This window comes from Eschrichtius robustus, chromosome 7 (assembly GCF_028021215.1).
Source record: "Eschrichtius robustus isolate mEscRob2 chromosome 7, mEscRob2.pri, whole genome shotgun sequence".
Taxonomy (NCBI): Eukaryota; Metazoa; Chordata; class Mammalia; order Artiodactyla; family Eschrichtiidae; genus Eschrichtius; species Eschrichtius robustus.
The window spans coordinates 92,305,128-92,331,277 of record NC_090830.1 but is presented as its reverse complement, the minus strand read 5'-3'; the positions used below and the strand labels follow the sequence as shown (position 1 = coordinate 92,331,277).

Below are 26,150 nucleotides of genomic sequence, written 5' to 3'. Positions count from 1 at the left end.
CCCTCTCCATCCTCCTGCCTCCCGGCACCTGCTCCCCACCTCTTACACACTGGAGACCTGCATCTCCCCTCCCACTCTGCCGCCCATCATCCTGAGCACAGCCTCCCACACTCTGCCCTTGCAGGCCATCGGCACTCCCAGCCTACTCGCCCCGTCAGCGGGGGCTCAGGTCCCCCCCCCGCCCATCACATCCTCTCAGGCAGCACCCCACCCCTGTTTTGACCCCCCAGGAGGCTTACCGAGCCTGGACCCTCCCGGCAGCCCTACCTCCAACTTTCCTCCTTTCTCATCTCCCATTAGTGAGCGGGCCAGACGATCACTAGGGATGAATCACCATTTGGGTGGAAAATGACAAAACCCATCTCAGACCAGCTGCAGCTGTAAAGGAACTGTATCATCTCACACACCTGGACATATTCGGGTTCGGGAGCCACAGCTCCTAGCTCCGTGTTTTGCTGGGCAACACTGGCCTGTGGCCTCCACCTCAGCACCAGGTGCTGGGCCCAGAGCCCCCAAGCAACCCCTGCCCACCAGCATGCCTCATACGCAGGGACCAGGGACTCGAATAATGTCCCCAGGGTACAAGCCACTGGCTGGAACTCTTCCACTCTTTAAACTGTGTGGGCCTCACTCTCTCAGATGGGGTCCGCAGACAGCCCTCCCCCTGTGGGAGAGGGAACAGGACCTCATCACCGTGAGCTCCAAGCTCATGTTCCCACACAGTGACATCATCTTCCATCCAAATAGAAAGTACGGGGGAGCAACGCTATTGGTCCTGCTTGGGTCAAACGCCTACAGTGGACCAGTGTCTGGCCCCCAGCACCCAAGCCCTCCTTTGAAGATTCTGTGCCCTGAGCACTCAGCCACCGTGTGTGTGTGCCTGCATCTCAGCAGCCGGGGCATCTATCCAGCCCTCACCTTGGCACACAAGATGCTCTCAACAGAGTTGTGAGGGTCCTGGGGGCTGGTATCTGCCCCCCTCTTGTGCCCAAAGATCAGGTCCCTGAGAGCAGTGCTCGGGCTCTGAGCAGCCCGTGCTCAGAACGAGGGCAGGCCTGGCCCGAGGGCTGCTCCAGCCCGAGCTCCACCCTGCCAGCTATCCCCGTTGCCCTGCTCGGGATGGGAGCTCGCCCCTCCCTCCTGTAGCTGCCCCCAGTCTCTGCACTTCAGCCCCTCACATCTTGATCAGGCAGAGGCTCCTCCCCGTAACCTCTCACTGGGCTGCCCTTGGCATTCTCCGAGTCAGACGTCCCTCCCACCCACCTCATGGGACCTAGGTCAGCCCTCAGCAGGCCCGGTCATCCCCCTGCCCTTTCACGGTTTCTCATGCTGAGCTTTGGGGCTGGAAGGCTGGAGAGGGGGACCCAGCCTCGGCTCACGGCGCTCTCTCCCCTCCTGCTCAAGGCCAACGCCACAGGGGGCGGTGGGCACGTGCAGTTGGTGCAGAAGTCCATGCAGGACCTGACCTACAGCTCCCTGTGCTTCCCTGAGGCCATCAAGGCCCGGGGCATGGACAACACGGAAGACATTCCCTACTACTTCTACCGGGACGACGGGCTCCTGGTGTGGGAGGCCATCAGGGCGTGAGTGCTGTGGCTGTGGGGCCTGCTCTGGGCAGCAGGAGCGGAGGGCCTACAGGAGGAGTGGGCGTGGGCACTGAGGGACCCAGCCAGGGGGCTGGGAAGCTGGCAAAGTGGGCCAGGGCCTGGCTCCATCGTCAGGGCAGGGATGGGGGCACGAGGGTATGCCGGGGCGGGGCGGGGGTGGAGGAGCATGTGACGTGAGTCTGGACATTAAAGAGTGACAGCGTCACCGATGGGGGCTCTGCCTGGGGGCCCAGGGATACAGCTCTGCAGACCCTGGCGGATCACCCACTCCCAGCTGGGCCTCTCCTCCCGGGCCAGGTTCACAGCCGAGGTGGTGGACATCTACTACGGGAGCGACCAGGTGGTGGAGGAGGACCAGGAGCTGCAGGACTTCGTGAGGGACGTTTACGTGTACGGCATGCGGGGCAAGAAGGCCTCAGGTAGGGACACGCCCCTGCGCCGCCCCCAGCCCTCTCTTCTGCTCTTCCCCGACTTTCTTTGGGCAATGCTGGCCTGTGACCTCCACCTTAGCACCTGGCACTGGGGCCAGAGCCCCTAGGGGACCCCTATCCACCAGTATGCCTCAGGGGGACATCTCAGGGCCTTTCTGTGTCTCCTGAGAGCCCAGGTCAGAAACAACAGGAACACTGGGCCAAGCGGCTGTCCCCTCCCAGTGAGTCTTGCCCACGCCCGGGCCCTCCAGCACTGGTGTGTGGGAACCCAGGAAGCAGTATGGGTGGAGGCGTGTGTCTGCCAGTCGGGGGTCCCTCCCCAGGGATGGGGTCTCAGCCAGCCCGTGGCTCTGCCTTAGGCTTCCCCAAGTCCATCAAGACCAAGGAGAAGCTGTCCGAGTACCTGACTGTGGTGATCTTCACGGCCTCAGCCCAGCACGCGGCAGTGAACTTCGGCCAGGTGGGCAAGGGCAGGGTGAGCCGTCTGGGCGGGAGGTGGCCAAGACCACCTTGACTGCTTCTGAGGGCCACTGGGTGGACCGCCCCACTTCCTCGTCTTCCAGACAGACGGGGGTGGACGAAGCCCCGGGCAGCCCCAGGGCCAGGAATCCGGTGTTCCTGGTGTGGTTTGGTTCCGTGCTAAGCACTGGACGCCAGCCCGAGGGAGGGGCCTGCCCTGGCCTTGCTGGAGCGGGAGGAGGGGGCTCGGGAGGCGGTGCAGGAGACGAAGGTGGGTGGAGGCGGCGCCGCAGAGGTGCCCACACGAGTCGGTGGCCGTCCCTGCAGTACGACTGGTGCTCCTGGATCCCCAATGCCCCCCCCACCATGCGAGCCCCGCCGCCGACGGTCAAGGGTGTGGTCACCATCGAGCAGATCGTGGACATGCTGCCCGACCGTGGCCGCTCCTGCTGGCATCTGGGCGCAGTGTGGGCGCTGAGCCAGTTCCAGGACAATGAGGTGAGACCGGAGGCCTTCTCGTCCCTTCCAGGAGTCAGAAGGTTTAACCCACTCCTCAACCCTAGGGTTTTGTGATTTAGGGCTCAGGCTGGACCCCTGCTGGCCAGGAATCCTGACTTGCAAGGCTGGAGGGGCCCACGAAGCCCTGAGGCCCAAGCCTGGCTGGAGCTCAGGGTGGGCGGGGCAGGAGAGCAGGGGGACACTGGGACACTCCCCACAAGGGCACCCTCCACCCCCGCCACTGACAAAGCTCTATCATGTGGGTTTCTCCCCGGCACCCCAGCGGTGGGGCTGAGAGTTTCCTGGGTATCTTCTGAGACATTCCCACGCATGTACAACTTACTGAAGCTAATCCCAAAGCCGGCTCTCGGTAGACACAGCCCCACGGTATCGGCTCATGGCTGCTCAGAATGACGGCCCAGTTGAACCAGCCCCAGACCCGCAGGTATTCGTTGGCATCTGAGTTGCTTTGGGACCTTTGCTAATGTCGTGGTCCCTCGCCAACATCTGCATGTATGGGTCTTGGCACGTGTGTCCGTAGAACCAGTACGTTCCTTGTAGAGGAGTTTCTTGGTCAAAGAATGTTAAGACTGAATTGCCCTCCACAAACTAAATCTAAAACCCCATCAATAGCACGGGACATTTCTCCCACCTTTACCAGCCCTGGGTATGAAACTTTCCAATTTTAACAATCCCATAGTTTGTTTCTAAAAGATACGCCTAGTTTTAATTTGCAGACATCTGTGTGGGTGTGCAAATGGGCATACCACCCCCAACAGAGCCTGGCTGTGGCCGTCCTGGGCTGGAGAGAAGGCCTGCGCTGGCCCCTGTGGCCCTGCTGCCCCGAGTTCAGGCAGGAAGGTGGGAGTGCTGCCTGGGACCAGGCCACATGCCCACCACAGCCAGGACTAACCCCCGCCTCCACGTCCGCCTGCACCTTTACACGTCCTTGTAGCCACCCTGCGGCAGGGCACTGACCTGTAAGGTCCCAGCCCAGGAGCATTCTCAGGGCGCTCTCAGCAGGTGGCAGGAGGTGGAGATGGGGGGGTGAGCACACGCCTTGCCTCCCAAAGCTTGGTCTCTGGGGGTGGGACAAGGCCTGTCAGTTTACATCGCCTCATCGCAGATTAACATGTCTCTGTCGTGTCTGGGTCCTCAGCTGTTCCTGGGCATGTACCCGGAGGAGCATTTTATCGAGACGCCTGTGAAGGAGGCCATGGCCCGATTCCGTAAGAACCTTGACACCATTGTCAGCGTGATCGCCGAGCGCAATAAAAACAAGAAGCTGCCGTATTACTACTTGTCCCCAGACCGGATTCCCAACAGCGTGGCCATCTGAGTGGCTGCCTGAGCCCGTGTCACTCTGGGACGGCCAGCTGCTCAAGGCTGGGTTCGGCACCCAGACTCCAGCCTGCCCAGGAGGGCAGGCTCCCAGGGCGGCTGCAGGGCGGGCCTTTGGATTCCTGGGAATTTGCCCGCAGGCCCCAGGCTCCTGGCTTCAAACCAAAGGCTCCCCAGGTTAGACCATGACATAGCTAAGCTTCGGTGCATTTTCCTGTTTGTTCCTCAGTCTCTAGTGAATCCCATACTTTGATCAAAGTGTGTAAACACTGCAGGGACCTTTCCTATACAGAGCAGGACTGTGTAGCTTCCTGCCCACCACCCAGCTCAGCGCTTCTGCAGCAGGAAAGCCCCACAGAGCAGCATAACTGATGAATGTTTGCTCTTGTTGGGGACACGGGATGATTATTTTCTGTTCTGTTTATGCTTAGTTCAATTTCTTGCATACAGTAGGTGCCCAAATAAATTCTTGTTGAATGCATTAAGAATTGGTTTTCATAAAAATAAAGGAGTTCATTTAAAACAGGTCTCCTTCTACATGCTACTTTCCAATCACCCCAAAGAGCTCAATCCCCTCCCCCACCCAAAAAAGCCGTAATCATTGTGATCCCATCTAGGCAAAAGCCTCCCCCCAACCCTCAGTCTGGAGAAAAGGTGCTTTTCTCTCTTCTTTGCCCAGAAACTCCTACTCTTCCTTCAGAACACATCCCAGATCTCATCCCCTCTGGGGAAACACCCTAGTTGCCCAGACAGAGCTCGTCTCTCCCCCAGGGCTTTGTTCAAACCTCTTCTATCCTCCCATGTGGTCTCGCCCTTGGAACTAGAGCCCCTGGAGGATAGGGAACCCGCCGTATTTATTTCTGTGCCCTAATGGTGGCCTAGGGCTGGCATAAGTCACCACCCTGCTGCTCCCGTATTCTCCTCCCGGCTAGGCACCTAACCTACAGACTCCAGGCATCGTCTTGAGAGCTGGGGGCTGTTTTCTCCTATGGCAGAGGAAGCAACATGACTTTTTAAAAAATGCATTTTCTTTCCTCAGGCCCAAGAAGCAGAGCCAGCCCTGAGCTTGGGGATGACAATCCACTGTCTCCTCCTACACACATACCCAGCCCCAGCCCCCAGCCCTTGGCTTCAGCATTGGGTCAGTGGGATCCACAGGGTTTCAGGAAAGTGTATACCTGATGTGCTAGGCCAGCCACCCCTGGCCATCTGGTCGGCTCTATTTTAGCCCAGGGGTCATCCTCCCCCCACCAGCCTGACACCCCAAGTAGTGAGGAGCAGTGAGCGTGTCCTTAGGGTCCCTGGGCCTGAAGTACCCTCTTACCTCCATGTGCACTGGTACAGCCTGGGGGAAGGAGCATTGGGTGGACTTTTTTTTTTTTCAGTTTATTGAAGTAGAGTTGATTTACAATGTTCTGTGAATGTCTGTTGTACAGCAAAATGATTCCATTATACATATATATATATATATATAAATTCTTTTTCATATTCTTTTCCATTATGGTTTATTACAGGATATTGAGTATAGCTCCCTGTGCTATACAGTAGGACCTTGCTGTTTATCCATTCCATATATAATGGTTGGCATCTGCTAATCCCAAACTCACAATCCATCCCTCCCCTGCCCCCCACCCTTGGCAACCACAAGTCCATTCTCTACGTCTCTGAGTCTGTTTCTGTTTCATAGATAAGTTCGTGTCATTTTTTAGATTCCACATATAAGTGATATCATATGGTATTTGCCTTTCTCTTTCTGACTTACTTCGCTTAGTGTGATAATCTCTAAGTCTATCCATGTTGCTGCAAATGGCAAGATTTCATTATTTTTTATGGCTGAGTAATATTGCATTATATACATATATATGTATGTATGTATGTATGTACATATATATACACATATGCACACACACATCTATGCTGTGAACATAGGGATGCATGTATGTATCTTTTCACATTAGAGGTTTTTTTTGTTGTTTTTTTAAAATTTATTTTTGGCTGCATTGGGTCTTTGTTGCTGTGCACGGGCTTTCTCTAGTTGCGGCGAGCAGGGGCTATTCTTCGTTGCAGTTCGCAGGCGTCTCATTGCGGTGGCTTCTCTTGTTGCAGAGCACGGGCTCTAGGCACGCGGGCTTCAGCAGTTGTGGCTCGCAGGCTCTAGAGCGCAGGCTCAGTAGTTGTGGCACACAGGCTTAGTTGCTCTGCGGCATGTGGGATCTTCCTGGACCAGGGCTCAAACCTGTGTCCCCTGCGTTGGCAGGCGGATTCTTATCCACTGCACCACCAGGGAAGCCCCACATTAGAGTTTTGTCTGGGTATATGCCCAGGAGTGGGGTTGCTGGATCATATGGCAACTCTGTTTTTAGTTTTTTGAGGAAATTCCACACTGCTTTCCATAGTGGCTGCACCAATTTACATTCCTGGGTGGACCCTTTAAAAAGAGAAATGTGGGGACTCATCAGCACTGCCTTGACCTCTAAAGCTCCCCTTGAAGGAGCCTGGCGGGGAGTGTCAGCCCCAGTCCACAGATGAGGAAACTGAAGCTCAGCAAAGATCAGGAACCCTTGCGAGGCCGCCAGCTGGAGGGGAGCTGGGCCTTCCAGGCCAAGCTAGTGGTCTGCTGTGATGCCTCTGGGTGATCTCGCACCAGAGTACCTTTCATCTCCAACATTTTAAGAATTTACAAGTGCTTCTGAAGCAGTGAAGCCTTTGCCAGCAGGCCTCTGGGGGGCAGGACTCCAACAGACAGAAGCCGGTCAGGTAGCTGCTAATTCAACCCAGCGGGCAGCCCTGCTCCCAGGAGCTCCACGTCCTCCCTCACTTCCTCCACCATAAATGGTGGGATGAGCCCAGAGAGCCCAACTCTGTCTCTTGGGCCTGGGCCTCCACAGGGTGGAATCAGATGGGGTGGGGGAATTGGAAATTGGCTGCATTTCTTCCCAGACACCCCAGAAACTGGCTGAGATCTGGAGGGTGGGGTGGGAGGAGAGCCCTGAGTCAGAGAGGTCTCCGTGACTCAGAGCAATGCCCTCCCTGGGCCTCAGTTTCCCCGCTATACATGGGGGTCAGACTGGAGCACCTGTTCTTAGTGTTGGGTGAGGGACGTTCCTGTGGAGGGGAAGCACAGACCACTTTGAAAATCGGATAAAAGCTATGGGCGTCCCCCCAGGAGTGTGACACGGGCACTTATACAATCCTCAGGGAACCACACACCTCCTATGGCTGAGGAAAGAACCCCAGGACCAGGGTTCCCAGGTGACTGGATTTTATGGGACAGAAAAGTTCTGCAAGAAACATCTGGAAGGACATTTGTGTTACCAAGTTTTTGTTGGTATGAACCAACCAATCCACGAAAAGCACCCCCGCCAAGTGCTACCAGCTACTCTCATCACTGCTTCATAACAGAGCATTTTAACAACAGAAAAGCAGGAGAATAAGGATAACAGACTACTCTTTCTCGCAACAACCTGCGTTGCCTTTTCCCATCCCCCCTGGTCCCCCTGCAGACTGTGCCACGGCGGTGCCGGGAAGCACAGCCGGGCCAGCTCCCCTCTGCTGAGTGCCTGGCGCTGTGTGTCTCCAGTGAAAGGGTGGAAGCTGGACAAGGGGACCAAAGTGGAGCCCAGCTTGGCTCCCTGGACCTGCAGACGCCCACCTAATGCGGAGGGGACGCTGAGATCGTGCCCGCAGAGCCTGGACTCCGCTCCCCTCACTTCAGCTCCGAGGGAGGCAGCCTGGCGAGGCAGGGCCGACGTGGCTCCTCTGACGGCCGAGGGGCTGGGCCTGCCAGCCCAGAGGAACTCTCGGCTCAGGACAGCCGGCTCATCCCTCTCCCTCTTTCCCCCCTGGATTACCCTTCTCAGCTCTTTCCTGACCCGGCAACACAGACGTGCAGCAGGACTCTCGGTCACTGTTGCACTTTTGAGGCTGGGAGAAAAGACAGGCCCTAGAGAGGGTCATCTACGCCTCTCACACCACATGGGCTGTGCAGCAACAACTCTAGGGGGCGCTGATCACACGGGCCAAGGGTTGGCAAACTTTTTCTGTAAAGGGGCATGTAAATATTGTAGGCTTTGCAGGCCATACGATCTGCCATTGTAGCAGGAAATAAGCTGAATACAGCGTCAATGAAGGGGCAAGGCTGTACACCTACAAGTGCATTTACGAAACAGGAGGCTGGTCTGCGAGCAGTGGTGGGCCACCCCCCGACCTAGAGGATTCAAACTGCCCCTAGCGGTGTGCCATCAGCGGCCCCAACCCATCATTTTGTGGCTGGTGTCAAAGGGCAGAGAGGCCTGGGGGTGGCACTGTGTCAAGCCTGCCGGCAACAAGACCTTATTGGGCATCCCTTCAGCCAAACGCAAATTCATCGGGTCCCCAAAGCTAGAGGCTCCTCACGGGGCAGTCCCCACCTCGCATTCTTACAAAAGGTTCCTCTTTCAGCTCCATGCTCCTCGCCACTCCCTCCAACTGACGCTTGAGCTCAAGTGAGCTCTGGGGGGAGGGCTGGGGCACACGCTGGCCCCCGTCCCTCCCACAAGCCCACACCTGAGCAGATTCAGCTGCTCTGCGGTCACCTCTTCCTCTAGGAGCCTCAACAGCTCCACTCAATTCTGGGGACCTCTTCTCCGAAGTCAGGCAAGGACACGTGGCAAAGCACCCTCCTGCTTATTAGCTCCCCAGTCTCCCTGCACTCGTGGACGGACTCTCCCAGCTCACCAAAGACAGTATGCTGGGGCGACCTTGGCCTCCCTCCTTTCACCTGGTGTACAAAGGCGAAGCCAGGTGCCCGCCCTCGGCACTCCCAGACCCGGGAGTGGTTTGCAGTCCCGAGACTGGAGGATCGACAGCACTGTCATTACTCAGGGAAGCCCCGCCAGGAGCCAGGAGATGCAGTCAGGCTAAGCTATCGCCAGCAGCCCTGTCGGCCCTGCCCCGTTCCCTCACTCAGCTGGGCTGTGCTTCAGTATATGTTTCAGCAGATAAGGCTAGTTAAGCAATGTACCGTTCCAATGGTCGTGCTGCCATACACGCCCTGAACTTGAGTCTGGCTTCTCTCAAGTTGAGAGAACTTGAGTGTGGTGAGTCCAAGTTGTTTGAGCCTGGATGTCTGAGACAAGCACACCTGTGAGAACGACTTCAGCTTTCACTCCCACGCCCACACATCCTCCAGAACCCACTCCTTCCCACTGCCAGTTACTGAGGGATCCCTCCTCCCTTACAGGGACAGACCAAATCTGCACGCGAGTCTGCCTGATTTACTTTCCTGATGTGCAAGCCAGAAGAACCCGGAAAGGGGACCAGACCACTGGAGTGCTTGCCAATGTTCCCAGCCTCCTTGCAGGAAAACACTTTCATGGCAAAACTCCTTTTTAAAGAAAAGCTTTATTGCTGCAATTAGATACTCCCGGGTATAGTACAACCACCACCACCCCCCCAATACAGAGAATTATTCAAGCAGTAATACTGAAGAACAGTGAACATACACAAAGGGATACAAAACTAGACATTTAGATAACTCGAAATTCTCTAAGTTAAGAAAAAGTTCAAATGTGAAGTGCCTTTTAGAAACTACACCACAAATGCCAGTGTAAATTTGGTCTTTATTAACAATCAACCTCCTACAAACACTGCATCTAAATAGGTGATGAGTTGCACAATTACTTCCAAAACAAAGACAAATGCTTTTACTTCCCTATGTTTCAGTCTTTCCTTGGACTAGAGATGGAAGCTGCATATTTCAAATCAGATCCAAGAGGGGAAGTATCTCAAATGCGTATTTGCATTAGGCCAAATCCACACTGTCGTGGATCTTTACACCCTGCCGTGCCCAGTCCTCCTCCAGCTCTGCAGCCGACCACCAGGCAGCACAGGCAGCTCGAACCCGTGCAGGCCTTAGCTGAGGCTCTTGAACGGGCCCAACTGCCTGGGGTCTGTATGTCTGTAGTCAGGTAGGGCACACCCGCAGGTTTTGAAACTGGACCCATAAGATTGAAAAGAGTGGATGGAAGCAAAAAAGGAAGTGACATTAGGGGCCTGTGGTAGGAAGAGGTCTTTCACGATTTTCAGGAAAATCTTAAAATAAACCCAAGCACAAAAGCCCTTCAGTTGAACTATAATTTGAGGGGAAACAGAGGCCAAATCAGAGATGGCTGGCTGGCGACACCCCTGAGGCTGCTTCCCTCTCCCCCTTGCCTGGCCTACAAATGTCAGCCCCCCTGGCCCTGAGACCTGCAAGCTCATTCCATGTTTCTATATAGTTCAGCCAAGTGTCATCTTCTCACTAAAGCCAGGTGCAAAATGATGAGGAAATGGGGAATAATTAAGCCCCCTGACACAGACTAAAGGAATGCCTGGCAGATCCACAGCTCCCACTAGGTGGCAGCACAGCCCAACCTTGGCAGGGCTTCACACTCACCGTTAGTCCCTTCGGGGAAGAGATTAGCCCTGGGACTCAGTAGGGGGGCAGAGGTGCTCAACAGAACCTGCGAGGAAAGAGAAAGGCAACCGGGTAGCTGTGTGCCACCCCAGGAGAGAAAAGAAGGACATGGGGCTGACTGTCCACAGGCAGAGGCTTTTAGGAGCTTGGCTGGAGGTGACGAGATGGTGTTTAGGCCCTTCCTAAGAAGAAGTGACAGGGCTTCCCGCGAGAGTCTGGTTGGGCATGGGAGCAACACAACAGTCATGGTTATAAAGGCACCTCCGCCACAGAGGGTGCCAGGCACACTGGGTGGGCTGCCCTGGGGCTGCGCCACCTAAGCACACTCTCCTCTCTATAGAAAGTCTCAGTGCTTTTCAAGTCCAGCATAAGGGGTTCCACCGGGGGGAAAGGGAAAGATTCCCACTTAAAAATCTATCCCAGTCTTCCCTTGACCACTCATCCGCCGTTAGAGGGTCAAGGGGCCTTGCCCAGGCAGTTCCTAAGGGGCACAGGCAGGGCTGACCTGGGATTCTCCTGAGTGGACAGTCTGTAGCTGCTTGGTGTCCCCAGGCTGAGAAGGGGTGTAGGTAATTGCACTTTGGGGCACAGTGAGCACAGGCACGGGCTGGATGTGCCCTGGGAGACAGAGAGGGCCGGCTGACCTATTTCCAGGGATGGGCTACAACTGGACAGCAGCTGCCAGACCAGAGACGCCATGGCAGGGCAAAGCCCTCCTCCAGAGCTTAAAGATCCTTCAGCCTCCTCCTGGCTTTCAAAACAAACCATGGGGCTTCTACTCTGAAATGGAAAGCAATCATCTTCTGTTTGCTTCCTCCTCTTAACAGCTGGATGAAGCAACTAAGGCTCGGAGGATGGCGGGCAGGACCCCCAGGCATCTCACCCCAGATGCTCATCTGCAGAGCTTCCTGGAGAGTAAGTATCCGGGCATACCTAACTTACACCACAGACCCCCCTGGCCTATTTTCCTGGAGTTGACTCTTATTTGCCTGGCATGATGAAACTGGTCTTTAGAAACAGAATTTTAAGCAGACCTTTTTAAAAGGACAAAGGCCATTTGATGGTAGTAATTTTGGTTTTGTTTTATGAAAAATGGTACAGGAGATAATCCCTGATGACAGAATGGACTGATAGCAGGGCCAGGGGCCCCTAAAGGATCCTCTCTGTTCAGTCCAGTTAAGGCGACAAATGGGCAGGGGAGTGGCTGGGATCAGGGACACAGTGGACCAGGGCAGTTTGCTGCTCACTCCTGGCCCTCACCCCAGAGCCAGCCCGTCTGCCTCTCTGCCCTGGGCAGTGATCCACAGAATGTGCCGGGAGCAGGGACTGGCTGAGTGGCAGGCACCCAGGAGCACCTGCAGTGTGCACGCCCCAGACCAGGGCGATGCAATGCCTACTCCATCAGTGTGAAGCCAGCACAAACTGGAGAGGTTTGTCTTCAAAGGAATAGTTTTTAAATTTTCAGTTTTGTTCTAATTACTCACTTCTTTTCATTTAGATCTCATGAACCCTTCTTCCAGGCTGACCGAAAAAAAAGAAACATTCAGGGCAGCCCTATGACATGAAGACTTGTCATAAAACAGGCTCAAAACCACAGGAATTACGCTCGAATTGCCGTTTAGCATCCATTAATTCCCATAAGGTGTTACGAAAAAGCCTCAGACCTGTTTGTCCTACTTTAGAGTCACAAGTCTCTTTTATGGACACAGAGTAGATGTCACGTTTCTTAGCATATATAAGGCAAAAAGGGCTTTAGATCTATTATAATGTGAAAGAGATAATCAGGGTCATGAAGGGAAGGTTTCTAAATGAGACGTCCTTTTAAATGTCAATCCCATGGGACACACATATTACAAAATACAGATTCTCTTTTTGTAAAGTGCTTTGCTTTGCTTAGTGAATCACTCACCACCACGCACAGAGCACCACGGCCCGTCTGCTCAGGAACTGTCAGTGGCGGCCTCCCCGCGCTCTGCTTGGTGAGGGGGAAGCCTCTCCTCATGGCTAGATGTTCCCAACACTCCACTCCAGAGGGTCGGTGAGGGGACCTGCCAACTGGAAGAGGCGCATCAGGGCCCAGGCGCTACCAGCTCCTGCTCTAACCTCAGGTTTGGCATCTTATTCTCTCATTCTGCTCAAGACTACAGGCCAGAACCCAGCCAGCGCCCCATCATGGTGTTACGGGCTCTTCCAACTTCCCTTCCTGTAGACACGCTGGCGGAAGCAGAACCCAGCCGTGCACAGCTGACGTGAGGGTTTTCCAGGAGAGTCACTAAGGAGGGTTTAGAAAAAGAGAAGCCATTAAAAATAGTCACCTGCCCAGTCTATGCTATTAAAGGACATAAGAAAATGTACACAATTGGCAGTAAACAATTTCCTTCAGCTGTTCGCAGATGTCCAAGAGAACTACACACCCTCCACATCATCAGATGTGAACGATCTCTGCTCCAGTGTCTTCAGGTTCTGTGCAACAAGAAGAGTTTGTGTCGGAATGACAGATTCCACGTCCATCTTTATTTTCAAAGTTGGGCTCTGTTAGTGCAGATTTTTCAAAAATATTCTTTTTGCTTGTTTCTGGACAGTTTTGGACATAGATTACTCTGTTATAAGCCTTGAGTCTCTTCCATAATTGTACATACACTTTGCACTGAACGTACATAAAAAGAAGTCCACCAGTAAAGCCGATGGCCACAACCACCAATTTAGTCCAAAAGGGCCACTCTAGGATTCCTGGAAGGGAAAAAACCCGGTTAGCCTATCAGCCGACCTTATTTAAGATGTGAAGTAAATAAAACACAATTTCTGAACTTCCCATAACCATGGATTCTTAACTCATCGAATCTTGCTTCGCTGGAGGAGGAGTGGAAGAGCATATCCACTGCCTTTTATCCTGCTCTTCCAGGGGGCATTCGTGGAGATTCTCTCTCTCCATGATTTGATCTCTCCTGACTGGGTTTTCAAAACTACCACCACAGCAAAAGAAACATCCAAAAAGGATGCGTGGTGCCTCATAATTGATGCCTCCTTCCAGAAGCCCAGACATTTGAGGTCTGACTTGAAAATCAACCTGGAATCACATCCCAATCCTAAGACCCACTGTGCCATCCAGGATCTCCTGGGTGCACCTTTCATTCTGAGCACATACCTGTTGCCTGCCCCTGCTTGATCTCCTCAGCAGTGCGGTCAATGAGCACGTACAAGGACCAGACCACACAGGTGATGGCGATGATGTGGAACGTCACGGAGCACATGATCTTCCTGCGCTCGCTGGCTGTCATCTGCAGCTTCTCCCACTGGAAAGACAACACGCAGAGCGTGAGACTCAGGCTCATGGGCGTAAAGCGCTACGATGGGGTGAGAGCTTTGTTGATGGTTAAGACTGGCTTCCCTCCTCCCTCCCCCTTTCCCAAGCTAGATGAATTTCCCCAAACACCCAGAGTCGCTCCCTTTAAACCATGTGGCATCAACCAGGTACCAGGCACTGGTATTCTGTCCACATCCAACTTTCTAGGCAATGAAGAGAAGCTGGGATCAAGATGAGCTATGAACCACCACCAGCAATCCCCTGGCTGCTTATTCTGGCAAAGCAGGCATTCAGTGGCTTTGATACAAGACTTTATGGTTTTGGTCCTGATGAAAACAGCACATTGGCCCAAGACCCAGGTGGCACACTTTAAGTTTCCGTGACTTGCTGACTGGCATGAGTGAGGGGAAGAAGGGGGTTGATGACACCACAACACACTAGCAGATGGGTCACACTGTGTCGTGAAGGTGATGGTGGAGGGCGCTCACTCTTTGGTCCTCTGCTACATTGGCAGCAACACTGTGAAATCGATGCTAAGAGTTCCTGGTACAAGCAGTCTGTCCCATCTCCTCTAGGAGCTCATTAATTTACTCCAAATAGCCAGATTTTCTTTTTCATTTACTGGTTTCCGAATCAGAAGAAAACACATAGAGGTAGAGAAAAAGAACAAGTGTAAACACTGCATATCCTCTGCCAGTCCTACTCACAACCTTTCCAGGTGGTTCTATGCAGAATAAGCTGAAAGTAGAGCCTTCATGGACTATCTATATTGGTCAAAGTGCCATAAGACTCACTTGAGCGATCAGCATAGAGTAGGTGCCCAAAAAACAATAAGGCTTTTATGGGACAAAACATTTTTTAAGTAGTTTGCGCCTGCCTTCCCTAACATCCAGATTTGTTTCTGCTATGGTGTGACACAGTATCTTCACCTGGCTTCCCTCCTAAAATGTCCCCCTGATTTTCTAAGACACATTCAGTTCAAGCCTTTCACACTCCCCTGAAATGCTCACCCTACCTTTGCGGTGGATGCTTTTCTCCAGAGACAATCTGACCTCTCTAGAGTCCTTTCACTTCCCCTCTAAATCCTACTGATCTTTCAAGAACTGTTTCAACACCAAACATTCTATGATGCTACCACCACTCTGCTTCCCCAGAGCTCCGACCCACAATGAATACTTCCTTCTGTGAATATCTGATACGAGCGATCACCATAGAAGTTAGCATTGAATTGGCATGTTGGTGCTGTTACCTGATTATGTAATTCCCCTTGCAATTTATGAGTTTTGAGATAAGAACAAACCTTTTATTCTTCCAAACAAAACCTCTCCATACTCTGGGCACACAGACACATTGAACGGCCAGTGTTTACACAGGAGGGGAGCACCGGATGAGGCTCCTTTCAGAGGAAGCAAGGACATGGGACCTGAAGAGAGCTGTGTGGCATGTAATGCCTGTGGTTCCTTTCTTTTCCCATCTGCCCCCACTTCCCATCTAGCAAACACTTGTCACAGGTATATAGAAATAAATTTACCATGTTATGCTGTTCTTTGTGCTGGGGAGAGATACTAATCTCCACTATATGGACCTAATTAGAGGCAAAGCATGAAGAGTTAATACATACAAAGTTTAATGCTGACTAAGATGTCACAAAACACTCTGTGGTCAAGGGCCAAATGACTGATACAGACAAGCAGGCAGACTTAGTTTTAAGGAAAAAGAAAACATCATATGACTGAATGGACAGAAAGAGCTTCTTACTGAGAGGAGGGGCTTGGAAATCAGTACCAGAAACATGCATGTACACACCAGCCCCCACTTCTTAAAGGAGTGAACACAAGCCAACTGTGGCTCCACCCAGTCCCAGGTGCTGACCCTTCTGGGTGCTCATCTCAGTGAAGCTAAAGTACTTCCGAGGGTGGCCTCGCACATACTTTTCTCAGAGGCTTCAGCTTGGTCTCCATGATGAACTCGTACTTGCACAGCTCACAGCAGCGTGTGTCGGAGCTCTTGATCCACTGCTGCAGGCAGGTCTGGTGCACAAAGTGGAGGCTCCCTGTGCAGTGGCAGGGTGTGATCAGAGGGCTCTCGTCATCCCCTTCACAGTGACAGATCCTGTGGCGGAAGGAAAGCCAGTCATTACAAGGAGGGCCACACAACAGGGAAGACGACGCTTCAGTGGAAGGTCAGTCCCCCCAAGGAAAACGTTCAGAAACAAACATCACAAAATGACTATAAGCACGAAAACATACAAACACAAATGAAAACAATTACTACAAACTAAAAATTTCTAGCTTACCGCACCAACATGGAAAGTCTGGACGGCATTTGGCATCAGAGAGGAAAAAATGATATAAGAAATGACAAAGCAGTCATTTTGGGTAAGACTTAAGAATTTAAGGCAACATGGAAACATCTTCCAGAACTTATGTGATGTTAAAATAATTAGAGGTAAAACTTCTGTGTAAAACAAAACCAGCACTCTACCTTTCAAAAATACCAGTGACTTGAAAAGATGATGAACTTTGCTTGCTAGCTATAATCACTGACCTCACCTTCACACACCACAACTGCATATTTCTGTCCTCTCTCAGAGAGCAAACAGAGAAACCACAGTGCTTCTCCTGGACCTGAAAAACTATTATAAGATGCTGCAATTTCATTTCTTTTTTCATGACCACTCATAGCAATAAGTGAGAAATTTAAATCATTCATTATTTCTAAGGGTGCATGCAACAGGACGTAGCTACTAACCTCAAGGAACTTAACAGATTTTGAGAAACAGAAAGGTCTTTTCCAGCAGCTGGAGAGCAGGTAGGGACACCTGGCCTGAAAGGAACTGGGCTCTGGCCCAGGCCAGGCTCTCAGCTGTTTGTTTCTGTGAGAGGGGTTTCTGATCCAATTGTTAAAAGAAATGGTAAGAGCTGATCCTGAGGAGGGGCCACTGGGGAAAAGTTAGAATGGGGAAGGCCTAAGAGTAGTGGCAAAAATGAATTCTGAAAGCTTTTGGAGGCCTGACAAGGATGCTGCACCCGGGAAGATAAAAGTGGAGTTAGGACCTGGGCAGAAGTGGCTGCATCCAAGTTAAAAGGAAGGAAGGAAGGAGCTGCTGAAGAGCAGCCCTTCCGCATGCACATCGTGTTGCAGGTGGAGCGATGGGTAAAAACGAGGTCGAGAGGGGAAGCCAATGCTTAACATCTAGACCATCAAGCTGGAAGACTGGAGATACTATTTTCTTTCTTCCACTCTCGTCATGCAAAAGCTACTTATTTTTAGTTGAGAAGAGTCAGCTTGGCCTTTAATATGTGTAGCTTCTTCCTCTTTTATCATTTATGAAACTACCTTGGGACCCATGTCATAAAAATGGGTTTTTCAAATGATACCAATAATCTATTCTGGAGAAAACTACTTACTGATCTGTAATTGTGTACAACTGCCTATTCATTTTCCTGAAACATCACATATTAAAGCAAGATGAGGCCATGGAGGTGTGGGGAGCAGAGAGGGTCAGAATGGTGGTTCTTGGCAAACCAACCTGCAGGCATCCCCTGATGTGGACACGGGAGAGATGGGGGGGCCCTTTTCAGAGAGAGGGGAAGGACCATCCAGGTCACTGTCCTTTTCCGCCGAGCAGATGGGCGCCCACAGGACCCTGCTCTTCGGTTTTGCGGATGTGCTGTCCTCAAAGACGTCATCATCTCCCGTTTCTTCGGAGCAGAAGCCTGCGCTCCCGGCCGGCCCGCTGGAGGACTTGGCGGGGTGCGGGCCGGCAGCGCAGCTCTCCAGCTCGTGGAACCAGTGCAGGCTGCTGGTGCTCAAGCCGTGTGACAGCGAGAACAGGTACTGGAGCAGCCGCCGGCTTCTGGACACGGCCTCGCCATCTGCCTTCTCGTCCAGAAGCAGGACGTGCATGCCCCCCTTGCCGGCTCCCGCCTCTGAGGCCGCTGAACGATTGGCGGAAAGGGATGAAACACAAGAATGTTTGGAACTGCCAAGAGGTTTGCGATTCAGTGTTCTTTTTTCTTTCTGGTGGAACCTGTTAATACTGAGACACGGGTCTTGAGGGAGTATCAGTTTCCCTTCAGAGCAAGTTTTCTCCGCATAGTCAAAACTTTCCAAAGCATCCTGGGCCTTCTCACCCACATCATTCAGGGATTTTGAGAACTTTAGTGTTCTTCTGGCTTTGGTATTCTTAGCAGGCTTCAAGGCCTGGACCCACTCTGAGCCATGGGAATTTCTCTTTGATGCCTGCACTGTGTCTTGACAGACAACTGTCACAGTGAGCCCTTGTGTCACAGAACTCTGGCAGGGAGGAGCTTTCAAGACAACAGCAGACTGCACGGGACTGTGGTGACAACACTCAGAAAACACTGCACTGGAACTGCACGCAGAAAACAGTGGAATAAAAGCACAGAAAGTAAAAACAATTTTAAAAGAGAATAGACATCAAAGTGAAGAAATGAGACTTGCGTGGTACCTGGTGAGCAAACAGCACGTAAAACCAGGTTGATTGTTTAGAGCAGAGGCATATGGAGAATCAAGAACCTGCAGACATGAACGCTCATTCCTGAGATGCACATGAACCACCGTAGCGTGTGAAGCAGAGCATTACCTGCAGATGTCCTGATTGGAGGGTGTGACAGAAGTGCGAGAGAAGGCGGACACTGGAGCGGATGCCACTGAAGAGCCCCCAGCCTGCAACAACACACCTCCAGTCAGTTTTCAGGAAAAGCCAGGGGACTGCAAACACCACTTCCCTGTGAATGGCAATGGGTGTGCCGTTGCCCATCGCTCAGTGAATAGCACGTATTAGGTCCCTACGAGCCAAGGTAAGAACAAACCAAGCAGCACTCTTCTTTTCTCAGATGAAGGTAAAAGTGTAGCCAAGAAATATTTGAGACTCTGGAACAGCACCATCAACCTCCTGTATATTCAGTGGTCATTTATCTTCTAAGCATCTAAACTTAATTAGTTCATACATAAGTCAAGAAACCAAGCACCGTAAGGTACACGCAAATGCAAAAGAAACATGAAGCACCTTCCCTGCCAGCCTTGCTTCTCCCACCCAGCACTCTTTAACCTGGTACCTGGGATCATCCTCGTCGAGGTTGGCAGAATGTGAGAGCCACTCCTCCCTCAACCCCTGGCAGTTGGTCCACGAACCCTCACTACCCTGCCAGCGCTCTTTATACAAAGGGGAGACTACCTGAGCACAGGGCCACCAACCCAGAGCTCAACCCCGGGCCCAGGAGGGGGCTGAGCACAGAATGCTCCCAAGTCCTAATCTTGGGATTGTGTATTGAGAAAATTATCAAGAACATGTAAATGTGGAAGAAAGTATAGCAAGAGGTCATGAGATAGAGCAGGGGCTCTGAGGGGTCGTGAACAAGCCAAAATTAGAGAGAAGTCTGGGAGGGTGAGAAAGTACCACGGTGGGAAGAGAAGTGGAGGAGAGAAATAGGATCAGGGAGCACAGCTGGGCTGAGGATGCACGACCACCACTAGAGGGTCCCCCAGCCTCCCACTCCAGCCTCTGTGGGGCCCTTGCCAGGCCTCATCAAGACTGACTCCTGAGATTCCACGGCCCTCACAGCACCCTGTGTGTTCTTCCCCGCTTAGGACAGTTATCCTGAGGGACAACTCAAGGGCCACGGGAAGACAGTACTGTGAGTCTGTCATCAAGAGCAAGCTGACCTCTCCTCCCTACCCTCCCCAGGCCCACTCCAGTGGCCCTCAGCCCTGCTTCTTGATTCTGGAGAGCCCATCTGGCCACTATTCCCCGGCTGAGGCCTAGCGCCCACTCTTGCTCAGTGCCAACCCCAGGATGTACTCTCATCCTGGCACTCCAGCTGTGGGACCACGGACTTGCATCAGCCACCAGGACAGCTCTCCCCACCTTGCCTCTCCAGCGAATACATCAGCCTGGGAAGAGCCAGACAGAACTGGCACTCTGACTGAGGTGTCCACTGGACGGCTACTCCTGCTCCCCAGCATGGGGATGATACATCATTTTAAACCCAGCTCAACCTAAAGCATCTTGATCCAAGAAGTTACATGGTTATCATGCTACATGTATATGCTAAAATTATGCAGCATTACTCAATGAGCACATCTTCTGAGTCACCAAAGAATCCACATTTACTTTCTAAGTGAATGTGCATGTGAACGTTGGGTATATTCTCCATAAAAGCATTGCTGGTCAAAGTTCTTAAGAATCTAAAGTTTATTTGGAGCCACGAAAATGACATCCCTCCAATAACCTTGCACTACTTGGTCATGATTCCTTCTAAAACAAATTGTGTGTGTGTTGGGGGGCGGCGGTCTCAATATTATGCTGCTACGTTCCCACTGCACGAGCTACCCACCCTCCTCTGCTTTCTCCTGTGCCCTCCTCCAGGGCAGCCATCACGGGCTCCTCTGTCTATTCTCCTGAGATGAGCACACAGGGCCTTTACTGTTAGTCGCTGCACAGAGGCAGGCTGAGGAGAGCCACACTAATGTCCCCAGCTCCTACAGTCAGCCTGGTCTCTGATGTCCAGCCCTAGCCCCACTCTGAGATGGGGAGCCTTCTTGAACTTCTTGCTCCCTTCTTTAACTTGTGAGGGTGACCAGCAGCTCTGTTCAGCATCCATAGGCAAGGCCACAAGCTGGTCATGGTGTAGAAAAGTGAGCGTCGTCACCATGCCTCCCCAAGTAGACCTGGGAGGAAGGGAGGACGGGAATGTAGGTTCACGTCCTTGTCCCTCACTGCTAAGAGGTCAGCTCTCCTTCCTCTTGGTTGCTGGCTCAAGCTTAGTCGCTTGGACTGAGGTACAGAAGGAAGCGCCCTCCCCACGTGAGGAAGGGAAAAGTATACTGCTCACCAAGAAGACGGGGGCAATACCTAGTTACCTCCCTCCTTGTTACATTCTAAGGACAGGAGCCTCTTGAAACCACACGTACTTTCCTGTATTCTGAAGGGAAGGCAAACCCTGTGAAAGGAAAATGGGGTCTTATCTGGAGAATGAGGCCCTCCCAGGATCAGTGTCTTTGAAAGGAGGCAGGTCTCAGATGGGAAGCTGCAACCAAGACAAAATGGCCTCTCACTCCTGTTCTGAACCTCAAGTAATTCACGTGAAAACGGGAAGTCCAGGGTGACGATCACATTATCACACATCCGTGATAGCAAGTCTCAGTGGTAGGAGGGAAGAGCCTCGGAGCAGAACAAAATCTGCATTGAGGAAGCAGCCGGACTATCCACACACTTGACATCTGCGATCCCTTCCCCATGAGGTTCCCGGCTCAGGTGTGTCACGGGGACTCACACAGAGTCGTGTCTGCACTTGCAGCAGACTGGCAGGCCTGCGGGACGGCGGCAGCCCCGAGCCCCTGCTGTGTTTGGGAAACGGGAACAGCCTCGGCATCCTCTATCTGTGCTCCTGCCCTCACTTCATCCTCTCTGATCCCACAAAGAACATCACGAGACACTTTCAGCAGGTAATATCCAAGCCTCGACAAGCCTCCCAATAACAGAGAAGAAGTCTCCCTTCTTCTTAGATCATGAGGTTACAAGGAAAATTTTAAAATCTACTTACTGTTGTTTTACATACATACAAACCAACAAATGCCTTATCCCGGCTCCTTCTCCTTAAGAGCGAGAAAATGAGCAAGATTCATGGGGCCATCACAGCCCCCGTAGAGGTCCCTTCTGTCACCAGCTAAAGAGGAGCACATGTTGAGAGTTCAGGACCAGTCCTCGCACAGAATGATCATCAAAGCACAGCGACAGCAACTTTAAAAAGCTTAACTTGTTGCTGGTATCAGGCCGAGTAAAATCTATCAACCTACCAAGGAGGATTTAAAAGACTGGCCTGATCAACAATGGCGACGACAAAATGAAGCCAAGAGCTTCAAACACAGTTCCAGGGTCCAACCAGGGAGGTCAAGGTAAGTCAAGGGGCTGGCAGTCCCCTCTCAGAGGCTCGGGCCAACAGCTCCCCAGCTCCTCCTGAGAGCAGGGGGCAGGGTGACATTCGGGAGGCCGTGCTGGCTCAAGGGAAAAGGAGACTCTGTGCCCCCCGCACAAAGCCGGAGAACACCCTCTCCCCTCCACGAGGATCAGACCACACAGGACTCCAGTTACTGATAAAAGGTGTAAATGTTCATGACGAGAAAATTCGTATGTGTTGAGAAAACTTAAGCCCTCTGTTCCTGAAGTTCTTTGTTGGTTCTCAAACAAGAGACTTTCCGGTCATGAAAAAGAATGTAAAGCAATCTCACTACAAAAAAATTTTCATAAAAATCCCCTCTTTTTAAGATGTTGTAATCAATTACGCCAAAACAAACCTCTGGATTCTGTCTAGGCCTAAATCCCAGTTGCTTTTATTTCTTAGGAATGAAAAGTTTGTTTTGCTGTCCTCAAGTCACTTAATGGTTGCCTTTCCTATCAACCCACTGTTTTAAATGATTTTATCAAGACTGCCAAAAACATAAGGAATAGAAAACTTTCCATATATCCCTGGTAGAAGCTGGCATGCTCCCACCTCTGTTTCCCTTTAAGAGAACTTACTGCCATTGGGAGGCCTGTCATAACAGACTCACCATGTAGAGTTCTCAGTCAGTCTGTGGCAGGAACTTACCAATTTGACACTGGAGGGGACCTTCCTCCCTGCAGGACACCAGCTGTACCTTCCGTAACCCTACCCTTCCCCGCTTGCTTTTTGCTTCACTTCCTTCCCTTGCTCCTTCCACTACGATACTTTCCAACCTCCCTCTCAGCCACTTCCTCCTCCTCCTCTATTGCAAAACCCCACTGGGCCCTTTTTCATTTACCAGCAAAGCTACATTTAGAACATTTTGCTCCCTAACAACAGTGAATCAGCCCATCTGATCTTCATCAACAGGTATGGGGCCACAAGAAATGGTCTGGTTGGGCTTGTTTGCTTTTAAGCCAGAAGGAACTTGAGGAAGGACTAGAGAAGGAGGGCAAGATGCAAAGAGGGCTCGTGTTTACAACGGACCTCAAATTAGATTTATCAAATCAATGACTTAATCAAAAAATGGGAAAGGAAATACAGATGGCTCTAAAACATCCGAAGATGCTTGACCTCTCTCACAACAAGGAATACAAATTAAAGCTCCAATGAGAAATACCATCATCATCAACAACAAAAAGAGTTTTAAAAAAATCAAATACCCATGTTGGCAAAAGTATGGGGTAACAAGCATGCTTACACATTGCTGGTGGGAAAGCAACCTGGTAAACCTCCCTCCTAAGATGGCAATTTCGCTGAGAATTACAAATGCACGTGCACTTTGTCCCAGCAACTCTCCTTTTAGGAATTCATCCTCACACATATGCAGGAAGAGGTTTGTACAAAACTGTTTGTGGGAGCAAACGGGTGGCATAACCTCATTGCCCGTGGGCTCGTATCTGACTGAGTTAATACTGGTACAATGATAGAAAGGAAGGTGGACAATCATTAAAAGAAGGGAAAGCTCATTACGTGCAGTAAGGGGTATATGGAGGGAGCAGGCAGAGACGAGAGCCACACCACGCACGCTGGCACGTGCAGACTATCTGTCAATGGCTCTCAATAGTGGTTTCCTGTGAAACACGGAAGGAGAGCAGGGACCCCGGGCAGGAGGGACACCGACTTTTCATGAAGACCCTTTCCAACCTTATACCACTTAACCATGAACAGGTATTTCCTAAACACAAATTTATTTTTAAAGTAACATGCGACTGAAAGTCTAAGAAGTACAATAAAACTGCACAACCAACTGTAATGATTTTCCAATTCTGGAAAAACTGGTAAAGAAATTGATTTCATGGGTCATGACCTACATTTTTAACAATGAAATAAAATAGATGTCAAAGTGCATCTGACATGATGATTAAGTCTTTGGGGGAATTTTTTCTTTCAGTTGTGTGTGTCAATGAACTGAGTTTCAATGTAAAAACTATTTCTTACAAAGGATCATGGTCAACATAATTTGAAAGTCACTGCACTACTGTATTTCTACCAAAAAAACATACCAAACAAACAAAAGTATCAAAATAAGTAAAAGAAAAAGAAGATGGCTAAATCAAGAAAGCATGTTAGGGACTTCCCTGGTGGTCCAGTGGTTAAGACTTCTCCTCCAATGCAGGGGTTGAGGGTTCGATCCCTGGTCAGGGAGCTAAGATTCCACATGCCTCGCCGCCAAAAAAAAAAAAAAAAACCAAAACATAAAACAGAAGCAATATTGTAACAAATTCCATAAAGACTTTAAAAATAGTCCACATCAAAAAAAAATCTTTAAAATAAAAAAGAAAGCATGTTACATTGTCAGCACAGAGATTTTGAAAGTGAAGGGCTCTGACAGCTATCAAGAGAGAGGTTTTTCCTCTACAAAGATGGCATTTGCCACTTGTATTAGATTTTTATTACTATGTTAACAAATTACCACAAACTTAGTGGCTCAAAACCACAAATGTATCATGCGACAGACAGAGTGATAGGACCCTCTGCTCAGGGTCTCCCTTCTTTGTGGAGGCTCTGGGGAAGAATGCACTTCCACTTTCATTCAGGTTGCTGGCAGAAGGCAGTTCCTAGCAGGTTTAGGACTGAGGACCTGTTTACTTGCTGGTTGTCAGCCAGGGGCTGCCTGCATTCCCCATCCATCCCTCCCCATCTTCAAGTCCACTCTTGCTTCCAATCTCTGCCACCAGCCAGAGAAAGCTCTCTGCCTTTATGAGCTCATGTGATTCCATTAATACAAGGATCTCGTCAGCAATGTCTCATCATAGTGACAGGCTCTGGGCATCAGGGTGGGACACCTTTGGGGGGCCATTTAGAAATTCTGCTTACCAGACCACCTTACCTTTACTTTCTGCTCAGGAGGTTACTAAATGCTACCGCGCTCCTGCCCCCAAACCAAGAGAGAGTGACTGGGTCCTTACTGCTGCTCAGCAGGCCTGACTTCATATAATAAAGCCAAATAGAGTCTCACTTGGTGTTTAGACACTGCAATGTACAGACTGAGACTGCGTTTCAGCAAACCTTCTGCTTAGCGCAGAATTTCCTCTGTGAAAAGAAATGCTTCATTAAGAGAGATTCTGATTTCTAAAAATAAACACCCAGTTGTATTCAACTTCCAAAATGACCTACAATTAAAGAGGAGAGGCCAGTTCTGTGGCTGCTCTGATACACACATGTTGACTACTGATGAAGGGCTGGGCCAAGAACGAGCTTTCACAATAGCAAGTAATTGAAACTGACCGCTAAAAAAGTCAATATAAAATACGTACAACACAGAATTCATGGAGGAGAGTGTACAATAAAAACCACTGAATTCTAAAATGATTTCCATTATAAAGGACTCTCAGCTTTGTCTAGCGAGTAGCACCAACACTGAATTCTTTTCTTCGGTGCCCTTTTAGAGAGAGTTGGAATTACGTGAATAATAATACGTCCCCAGCATAATGAGGGGCATATGTCATAGCACTGCTACAGGGAAGACAACAGCTGAAGGGACTTTCTCATGGCTCATCTTACAAAGCAGGTCTTTAAGCTACTGTTGGGAATCTTGCAAACATAACTTGTTTTCAATAAATTACATTGAAGACAATGATTTCTGAGCAAAGATGGCTTCACATTCCTAGAAACTATAAGTGTAACCATATAAAGGCCCCCAAACCACCAGAAATACCATGGTGAAAGGGCTGGGTTTCTGAGTTATTTAGTACTCAAAAGGACCCTTTACTACTACAGACTTCCTTTAAATATTTAACTTTTTTTAAATAAATTTTTTAAAATAAATTTATTTATTTTATTTATTTATTTTTTGGTTGCGTTGGGTCTTCGTTGCTGCGTGCGGGCTTTCTCTACTTGCGGTGAGCGGGGGCTACTCTTCATTGCGATGTGCAGGCTTCTCATTGCGGTGGCTTCTCTTGTTGAGAAGCACGGGCTCTAGGTGCACAGGCTCAGTAGTTGAGGCGCACAGGCTTAGCTGCTCCGCGGCATGTGGGATCTTCAAGGACCAGGGCTCGAACCCGTGTCCTCTGCATTGGCAGACAGATTCTTAACTACTGCGCCACCAGGGAAGTCCCTAAA

General features: G+C 50.9%; 2 protein-coding genes across 8 annotated transcripts in view; one reads left to right on the top strand and one right to left on the bottom strand.

The window, feature by feature from the left end:
- Positions 1-4,809, top strand: part of ALOX5 (arachidonate 5-lipoxygenase) — a 56,712-nt gene extending 51,903 nt beyond the window's left edge. The window contains exons 10-14 of one of the 3 annotated variants that reach the window (XM_068548944.1): positions 1,501-1,583; positions 1,905-2,026; positions 2,398-2,498; positions 2,825-2,995; positions 4,155-4,809. In XM_068548944.1, coding sequence (XP_068405045.1) covers positions 1,501-1,583; positions 1,905-2,026; positions 2,398-2,498; positions 2,825-2,995; positions 4,155-4,334 — 657 coding nt within the window. In that variant the 3' untranslated portion in view covers positions 4,335-4,809. Of the gene's footprint in view, positions 1-1,404; positions 1,584-1,904; positions 2,027-2,397; positions 2,499-2,824; positions 2,996-4,154 lie in introns of all 3 variants that reach the window. The other 2 variants (XM_068548943.1, XM_068548942.1) reach the window with 2 other exon arrangements.
- Positions 4,810-9,699: 4,890 nt separating this feature from the next.
- The window catches only part of MARCHF8 (membrane associated ring-CH-type finger 8), a 117,700-nt gene continuing 101,249 nt past the window's right edge, over positions 9,700-26,150 (bottom strand). For 4 of the 5 annotated variants that reach the window (XM_068548081.1, XM_068548079.1, XM_068548082.1 and 1 more), the window contains 5 exons: positions 18,686-18,768; positions 17,609-18,454; positions 16,008-16,188; positions 13,918-14,065; positions 9,700-13,502 (listed from right to left, as the gene is read on the bottom strand). In XM_068548081.1, coding sequence (XP_068404182.1) covers positions 13,198-13,502; positions 13,918-14,065; positions 16,008-16,188; positions 17,609-18,454; positions 18,686-18,768 — 1,563 coding nt within the window. In that variant the 3' untranslated portion in view covers positions 9,700-13,197. The remainder of the gene's footprint in view (positions 13,503-13,917; positions 14,066-16,007; positions 16,189-17,608; positions 18,455-18,685; positions 18,769-26,150) is intronic. The other variant, XM_068548084.1, reaches the window with a different exon arrangement.